General features: G+C 49.9%; 1 protein-coding gene across 5 annotated transcripts in view; it reads right to left on the minus strand.

Annotated features, from left to right (window-relative positions):
- ankrd44 (ankyrin repeat domain 44) overlaps positions 1-9,035 on the minus strand; it is a 23,739-nt gene extending 14,704 nt beyond the window's left edge. For 3 of the 5 annotated variants that reach the window (XM_083681383.1, XM_083681381.1, XM_083681385.1), the window contains exons 1-3: positions 8,970-9,035; positions 698-781; positions 1-79 (exon numbers count right to left, since the gene is read on the minus strand). In XM_083681383.1, coding sequence (XP_083537509.1) covers positions 1-79; positions 698-781; positions 8,970-9,026 — 220 coding nt within the window. In that variant the 5' untranslated portion in view covers positions 9,027-9,035. Of the gene's footprint in view, positions 80-697; positions 782-5,801; positions 6,307-8,969 lie in introns of those variants that run through there. The other 2 variants (XM_083681384.1, XM_083681382.1) reach the window with 1 other exon arrangement.
- Between the last annotated feature and the right edge of the window lie 572 nt (positions 9,036-9,607).

The raw sequence follows: 9,607 nt of genomic DNA on the forward strand, positions 1-9,607 counted from the left end.
CAGAGAGGATGAGGAGCTCTGTGATCTCAGCATCGCCCAGGAAGGCTGCAGCGTGGAGCGGGGTGCGTTTCTCTGCATCCTGGAGGAGGGGAGAGGGGAGAAGGGGGAGGGGGGGCAGGGGGAAGAGAGAGGGAGTTGGAGAGGGAGAGGGACGGTGGGAGGGGGAGAGATAGAGAGGGAGAGAGAGAGAGAGAGAGAGAGAGAGAGAGAGGGAGAGAGATATTTATCGTACATGACATCTCTGTGTGCTTTAGAAACTCCACCGGGCTCATTGTAAAGCTAAGGGCTATGACAGAGGAGCCCACGAGCTAAGCTAAAGGCATGCTAGCTAGCTACAGCAACGTGTCAACACAACCATGGTCCTGTTAGCCAGTTAGCACACAGCACACAAAACCCTGAAGTCACCTCACTGGCCACAGAGGTCCATCTGACTCCGGCCAACACCGCCTCTTAAAACCAAAACAAATCTAAACTGGACAATGACAGAGTTGTCATTGTCGTCCTGATAGTAGCCAAGCGCCTGCAGAGGAGACTAAATACCCTGAGAAGAGAATGGGGGGAAAAAATAGAATCCACATTGATGTAAATAAAGACAGATATGACCTTTGTCCATAGTGACCCCTTGACCCCTGAGCCACATAGGAGGTCCAGTGTGAGGGAGGGAGAGTGGGAGGGAGGGAGGAAGTAGTGGTCTTACCAGAGCGTTGATGTCCTCTGATTTGTAGATGAGCATGCGGATCTCCTCAGGGTCTCCATTGAAGATAGCCTGGACTAGCGGAGGCTAGAGGGGTGGAGGGGGAGGGGGAGGGGGAGGGAGGGAAAGAAAGGAAGAGAGAGAAAGAGCAGGGTCAGAGTTTATAAAAGTCATTTACAAACCCAATCAATTAATAAGAAAACACACAAAAAAAAAACACTACAAACACAAACAAGGTCAATCCAGGTCTCGCATTACAGACGCAGGTTCACAATTGGTCTGAACAGCCCGTCAATCAGCCTGACAGAAATCTGACTCATCAACTCATGTTCTTTCTTTTTTTTTTTTTAAGTATATTTTTAGGGCCTTTCTGCTTTATTGGGATAGAGACAGTAGAGACTGACAGGAAGGATGGGTGAGAGAGAGGAGGGATGACATGCAGGATATGTCGATGGGCCGAATCGAACCAGGGACCTTGCGATGATATGGTATGCGCCTTAGTGTGCTACGCCACTGAGCGCCCCCATCAACACATGTTCAAAGAGGGTTCAACGGTCCATCCTACCTCGGTCACAGGTATAGAACCCTAGCACTGCCAGCATGTCTGCCACCCTGTGACATAAGGACTCCTGCCAGTACAGTCTACTTCAACACTGAGGCGGATCTGAAAAGACAACCACTCTGTGCCAGGCCGTCTGTTTAGGACAGGACACGGTACATGTTGCTGACTCTGAGGGAACAGCAGCAGCAGCCTTCAGAGGGCCGTCTCCTTGTCTAGCGAGGTCATCCCCTCTCTCTCTCTCGCCGACCTAAATAGAGGCCCGAGACGCGCCAGCATGCAGGCACTAATTATCAGCGTTTAATCAGTAGATCAGCACACATGTTTCTGTGGGTGTGTTTGTGTGTGTGTGTGCACATATATATACATATATGTTCACATGTGTGTGTATATACACACAAGTCCTTATATGTGTGTGTATGTGTGTGTGTGTGTGTGTGTGTGTGTGTGTGGGGGGGGAGCTCTCTGGGAGGCAGGGCAGGCAGGGCTGTCTAGGACAGGCCACCCATACTGAGCGACCAGTCTTTGTCTCTGACAGGAGGGGACAGACAGACAGACAGACAGGCTTCAGAGGGAGAACTGGTCCCGTGTTGAGACCGTTCGGGGACACTGCTGAGACCCCTGGCCCTCGTCATGTGACAGTTGTCTGAAGGCGGTGGCGGGAGGGATGAGTCAGAGACCCTTCGGGCCAGTGTCAGACGGTGCTGCTGCTGCATCTCCACTTCCTGTGCCTCCTCCACCTCCCCGCCTCACTTCCTGTTGCACTCTGTGGCCTTCTCAGAATCGACGACAGAGGAACCTCAGAGTGCATTTTCACTTCTGCTTACACACACACCTTACTGACACAGACACCATGTGTGTGCAGACACACACACAAACACACAGACTTATACTGCCACATCATCCTACTCATACATACAAACTGCCAAATTAGTCCTCAAGAGTTAGCTAGCAGCAGGTGGCGAGACTGAAGCGGGCAGCCAGCTCTCTCTCTCTCTCTCTCTCTCTCCGTCCCCCCCTCTCTCTCTCTCTCCCCCCCTTCTCTCTCCTTCTTCCTTCTCTCTCTCTCCCCCCCCTTCGCTCTCTCTCTCTCTCCCCCCCTTCGCTCTCTCCCCCCCCCCCCCCTTCTCACTCTTTCCCCTCCCCCTTCTCCCTCTTTCTCTCCCCCTCTCTGTCTCCCCCTCTCTCTCTCTCCCCAGCTTTCCCATACAAATCAAACCTACGCCAGTGGCCATTCTGGGTGGGTGGAGGAGGACATATTTATGGGCATGAGGCCCTCTGCTCAGATTGATCCGTAGCGATGTTCAGCTGCAAACATCCCGCCTTTTCTCACACCCCCGCACCCACAGCTCACGTCAGGCCCCGTTCAACAGGAAGTGTCGTTAATAGCAGGATTACTGTGGCGGCGTGGGTGACAGGAGGCCTCAGAGGAGAGGCAGATGCCTTCACAACGCTGAGAAGCAGACAGAAGGTTTGCTAAGCAGGCAAAAGCTGCTGTGCCTTTAAACAAGGAGGAGAGAACACTTGGCAGCACACCACCCCTCCTTAGATGTCTCTTTCTTTCAAGTACACAGAGAGAGAGAGAGAGAGAGACACACACAAACACAAACAGCTGGCATGGCCCACTAGTCACAATGCTGGTGTTTGTGTAATTGCGATGGGGACTTAGGGGACAGTGCTACCAAGTGCTGGGGTGGTAGTGGGGGTGGGTAGGTGGTGGTGGTGGTGTTGTGGGGGGGGGGGGGGGGGGGGGGGGTCCCGAAAGCAGCCATCCTAAATGAGGACATTCCCCAAACCCACACCACACCACCACCTCCAGGCAAACCAAAAAAAAACTCAAACACTGAGACCATTGTTGCCTCACAGAACACCACCCTCATCCTCCTCCTCCTCCTCACACACTATGGGCCAATGAATATCCTCCGAAGTCATCCAATGAGAGGGTGGCAGCATCCTCGTCTAGGTGACATTTAGAACACAACGAGGTTCAGCCTCCTAGATCATCTGCTCCTGTCTTAAAGGCTCCCCAGAGGAAGCAATGGGGTCCCTGGCATTTGACTAAACAAATGGTTGGACACCCCCCCCCTCTCCCAATCTCTCTCTTGCCCTCATCCGACACAAACTTCCTACATCTGATAACCTCTGTTCATTCTTTAAAAAATGCAAACACACACATAGGCCTACGTCCCCTGCACGCGCACGCGCGCACACACACACACACACACACACACACACACACACACACACACACACACAATAGCACTCCGAGTTGGTGTGTTTGTCCTTCCATAAGCATAGCTAATAATCAGGGCCGCATGCCTGAGGGTATAGATCTGCATGTCCCCGACCCCAGCTCTGAAATGAGAAGCTGCTGATGTCCTACCATAAATGAATTGCAGAATTAAAACCCTGCTGCGCGTGACTGTGTTTTTCTCTCTTACTCTTGTGCCTCAAGAGAGAGAACTATGTGTGTGTGTGTGTGTAAATGTGGGCCCACACACACACGCCCCCTCCCCTTGGGGATCCAGTATGAAAAAAGGAAGAAAAGAGGAGGGGGATGTCGAGACCCAACAACTTCCTGTGCCTTTCCTTTTCAGCACACAGAGGAGGGATTGCCCTGGACAAGACACTCACTGGAAAAACACACACACACACACACACACACACACACACACACACACACACACACACACACACACACACACACACACACACACACACACACACACACACACACACACACACACACACACACACACACACACACACACACACACACACACACACACACACACACACACGTTCTGCAAACACTTAAGATATGAACCTGCGCTCACTCAAAGAGCACAAATGATCTTTGATAGTTTGAGAGAGCGTGTACGCGTACACACACACACACACACACACACACACACACACGAAGACCGGCCTGCATCAGCCTAACATAGTAGTACAGCAGGGCCGATCCACAGATACAACTAGGCTACGTTAGATAAGGGAAATAGACACAGGCAAAGGATGAATAGCAGTCTTAGCATTCCCCCTCATAGACACTGAGCTGGGCCGGGCCGGGCCTCCATAGGTGGCTGGGACTGGTGAGGCCTCCGATTTGCCCCCAGTTGCTTTTGTCACGTCCCTTGACCCTGTGACCCTGTGAGCACCTCTGATGCACAAACAACACCCTTATATGGTAAACAACAGCCCCTCTGACAGTCACAGACACCTACGGTGACAGGCAGCATTGTTGCACTGTGGTTCAGGGCTGGGTATCGGATGTGCCTCACCTAGACAAGCACCTGCTACACTGATGTGTGTGTGCATGCATGCATGCTTGTGTGTGTATGTATGCATGTGTGTGCATGTATCCGTGTGTGTGTGTGCTTGCGCCTATGCACATTTGTGTGTGTATCCACGTGTGCGTGAGTGTATGCATGTGTGCGCATGCGTGTGTGTGTGTGTGTGTGTGATATTTCCATATTATCCTTCACCACAACAACATTAGGTTGAATACATCATATGGGATATCTATGGGACAGTTCTAGTCAAACTGGATAAGCACCAATTGACTCTGCTATCAGTCTATCAGTATGCAGTCTAGAATAACAGGAAGTTCCCCCACTTCTTGCCTACCAGCTCAGCCACTGATTTCTCCATCCTCTCCATGCACGCATACTCACAGAGATTGATACAGTATGTGTGTACTTTCATTACATATAGCCTTTACAGTAGACCATTTATCCAGGTTTAACCGAATTGAGAACATATATTTTACAAGAAAGGAGACTAGGCCCAAAGCTGTCTTAATGGCTGGACAGCTGAAGCTGTAGAAAGGCATCATCTGCATGTAGTTACATTTACGTTTAGATTAGGTCAATGTGTCTGCTGCTCTGGTGAAGTTAAAATGTATACATGCAGACTATTTTGATCAGCACAGGCTTGAATGCAGAATAGAATTCAGGAACTGAGAAATGGAGAACTTGATTTTGAAATGCGGAACATACGTTTCGACATAGGGTAGCTCGAGAGAGGGAAAAGTCACCACGTAAGTGGAACATGTAACAACTTGACAGCGCGCCGACAACAATCATTTACATATTTCAGAGATTGAGGGAATAATTCCCAGCTCCAACAAGGTGTGAAGCTCGCGGAAGACGAGCAGGAAGTTATTCCAATTCTGTTGTGCTTTTTTTTATTTTTATTAATTTATAACGGTGAACGGAAACAAAGAAAATACTGCAAAAATCTGAAATTAGAACAGCTACATTTCACACAGGGCGCACCGCACGATGCCCTGCAAAACTCGCGCTCGCACAGCGGACCGCAGCTGTTCTCCGGGCACCAGAAAAACAATTTCCTCTCGCTTGCAAGCGATGCATGAGAATCTTTTTTCTCAATTATGTAACATTTGCAATAACATTCTGGTAGCCCCTGACCCACCTCCTCATGAATCTACATTAATAAACGGTTCGCATCAGACAGGTCAGGTAGGCCCTAAAATAGAATGACTTATTTCAAAAACATTCTACAGCATAAGCTAGCTATAGCTACCTGCTCGACGAGTTTCAGAACAGCCATATCTCGGTCAGCTTGGACGGCACATCCACACTCCCGCGAAGATCAGGTCATGCAAATATCTTGAAATATTACTGCACTTCAAATTCCGCCGGTTACTCTTGATACCCCTTGTGTATGTGCGCTAGAGCTCAGAGAAGTGAATCGTGCATCAATCCTCCTAGTTTGCTGATGCAACGCGGATCCTTAGGGCCCGGGCTGTTCGAGGGCCATGGCCAGCTCCACAGTCGCTATCTGCGGCGATGGTGAGTTGAGGCAGCCGCTGCCGCCACAGTGCCCCGTCCGCTGAGGGAGAAGGAGGAGGGGTAGAAGGAATGGCTTCTCCGACTGATGTAAACAATCCGCATTTACAGCTGTTGCCCTGAGCACTTTCTCTCAAAGCCATACACTCCCTCCCTCTCACTTTGCAGCTCTGAAAACCTTCCTGTGTGTGTGTAAACGAGCGGACAGAGATTGCACAGGAAGTTCATGCCTCTCTCCCTCTCCTCCTCCACTCAGATGCGGAATTTGAGGAGAGTCATCGCCGATTGTGAACGCAGAAGCACCAACGCTCGGTAGATTCCCCTCGCTGCTGCCCCCCGGTGGCTAGAATACGAACATCAGCCTTTCCTATTAAATGTTCAGTAGGCACTGTACTGTACACACAAGTGACATTGATACTATGTCTGAGATGTGAATACGATTTATCATCCATCTGACATGTCCTTCATCAGTGTTTACAGTATCAACAGGGGTGTTTACTGTTACCTCCACCTCTGTGTGTGTGTGTGTGTGTGTGTGTGTGTGTGTGTGTGTGTGTGTGTGTGTGTGTGCGTGCGTGTGTGCGCGCATGCTTGCGTGTGTCTGAGTGAGTGAGTAAGTGTGTGGCTGTGTCTGTGTGTGTGTACTTGAAAGAAAGAGACATCTAAGGAGGGGTGATGTGCTGCCAAGTGTTCTTTCCTCCTTGTTTAAAGGCACAGCAGCTCTTGCCTGCTTAGCAAACCTTACCTCTACTTCTTAGCATTGTGAAGGCATCTGCCCCCCCCCTCTCTATTTCCCTCTCAAACACACACACACACACACACACACACATACCATGCCTTTTGTTCAGTCAGCAGGTATGAGCTCATGAATATAGTGTGTGTGCGTGCGTGCGTGCATGCATGTGTGTGTGTGTGTGTGTGTGTGCGTGCATGCATGTGTGTGTGTGTGTGTGTGTGTGAGAGAGAGAGAGAGAGACACACACACACACTCATGCACAGAAAAAGCCAAAATAAATGACACACACACCATGCCTTTTTTGTGCAGTCAGCAGATATGTGATCATGAAGATGCATTCCTAAGGTTATTGTTCTTTTGGAGACTAAAAACAGGATATCATACCCTGAATGGTTGGGCTGGATAATAATATTGGGAAGCAATATGACCACTAATGCAGTTTCTCCCCAATATCTTATTCTGGGTGTCCTCATTTATGTCCTGCAGTCTCAGCCAGATCATATTCAAAGATGTATCTAAATGATGCTCATAAAGAGATACTGTAAATGTCTCAGTTCCCTCTTTCCTCTAATTATGGGCCGGGGTTAGAGAGGCTTTCATTTGAGGAATGTAAATATGTTTTCCACGGTTAACCCATCAATTACAGCAGTCCTGCTAGCCACAGCCCTTCAGGCCACATCTGACCTGGCCAAGCCCCCTCTGGTGCCATCTTGCCTGGTGACTAAACCAGGGGAGGCTGGTGGAGGTAGAAATCGGAGGACGGGCTCGTTGTAATGCATGGAATGGAAACATGTGTTTGATACCATTCATTCCATTCCATGCATTACAATGAGCCCGTCCTTTGATTTCTACCTCCCCTGGACTAAACATTGCTCACCATGCCCAAGAACCTCACTCCCTCCCTGCCATGGTAGCCAGAAAGGCAGGGCTTTTTATGTATAGGAGACTCAACACTTTACCTCCACTTGACATGGCTTGTGGTCCTTGAACTAGGGAGACCAGAGCCCCAGACACCCAGCCTCCCACCAGCCTCCTCCCAGCCAGCACTGGGCTTGATATCAGGAACACGGAGCTCTCTGATCAGCTGACTCTCAGTCCTCCTCAGACTACCGGGAAATCTGGGTCAAAGCGCATGGGCCTCTATACAGAGTAGTGGGGAGCTGAAGTGAATGGATTTGAGGGGTGGGGGAGGGTTTCTATTGTAGGGGAGGTTGGGGTGGGGGGTGGGGGGTGGGGGTGGTGTTAGAGGCCCTGGAGCAAGTGCAGTGTACTGACTGGCTGCTAAACCCAGGCTCTTTCTCAATGGGAAGGGTAGGCTGGCCAAACCACAGAGCTGCAGATCTCCATTCATCCTTATGGCTGTGACCTCCCCCTGGCCTCATCTAGAGAGGGGGGGGGGATGTAGGATAGTGTTAGGAGAGTGACAATACATGCAGAAAAAAGGGGGGGAGAGGCGCAGATGCATGCTGTAGGGGGCAAGGATCTCGTTCCCCAACATCTACATTGGTACGTCCGAACAGCGTTGTGGTACCATGTGACCCTCCTCCCCCATATCAGCTGTAGTCATCCATGTCCACTACGATGACGTACCTCTAAATCGACCTCCTTGGGGGGGCTTGGATGCTCTTCCATCCTGTAGCAATTAACTTGACTGTAGCCTTGCTTACTAGACGTTATAGTGGGGCCTGTCATTTATGATTTACGATGCTGTGTTGCAGACATGTCTGGGAACGAGACCTCCATTCGACCTCCATTCTCTGCTCCACTGATGTTCACTCAAACGTCAGTGTGTATGTATGGATATGGATGTATGTATGAGCCTTATTGAGTGACATCATCAGACCGTGACAGCTAGGGTGGGAGTTGTGTTTACAGACATGAGGTGGTGGTCCTGACGCCCCATATAAACATATACAGTGTATGACAGTGGAGGCTGGTGAGGGTAGAAATCGGAGGACGGATTCATTGTAAATGCATGGAATGGAAAGAGGAATTGTATCGAACAGTGTGTTTCTTCATTGTATTCTATGCATTACAATGAGCCTGTCCTCCGATTTCTACCTCCACCAACCTCCCCTGGTGTATGGATAATATGGTGTTTAATATGGTGTCTGTGTCCACAGCCTCCCCATTCCCCCTGTAGCCCAATGGGCCTTGGTGCCTTACCTTCTCCACCCCACTGACTCCAGCCCAAACATGGCCTCCTCCACCTTCTTTTACCATATGCAGGAGCTAACACCACCATCATCACACTACCCTGTGGACACAGAGAGAGAGAGAGACGCACAAGCTCTCATTTCTACATCAACACCACAGGACAAGCCCATATATTCTCCGGGGCTTATCATATTGTTGTGTCTCAGGGCAGGATGAACAAGGCTGATCAGCAGACAAAGGCTTGAGTGATGGAGTAATGTTTCCCTACATCAACACATCCAGATAAACACATCCTTTGAAATAGCAGGATGCTGCATCTGGGTGAAAGATCACCAGGGACTGATCTGTTTTCTACCCCCCCCCCCCCGGTTGCCTTTGTCTAACCTTCACAAATGTTCAACAGTCAAAACATACAAGACCACCTACAACTGGAAGTCAATAGCCTTTTCTGAATTGTTAGTAAACACGACTCCTCGCACCCTACTGAAAACGCATTGGAGGAGAAGGTCAAGGTTCCTCCCCTTACATGTTGGTAAAACCAATGGTTTTTTAGGACGAAGTGAGCGTAGGACGGAGGAGAGGACGCGAGGAGTTGAGAAAAGGCTTCAGCCTCAGTAGTGTGATGTTGAGACATGACCCCTGGTGGG

This window comes from Argentina silus, assembly GCF_951799395.1.
Source record: "Argentina silus genome assembly, chromosome: 12".
Lineage (NCBI taxonomy): Eukaryota > Metazoa > Chordata > Actinopteri > Argentiniformes > Argentinidae > Argentina > Argentina silus.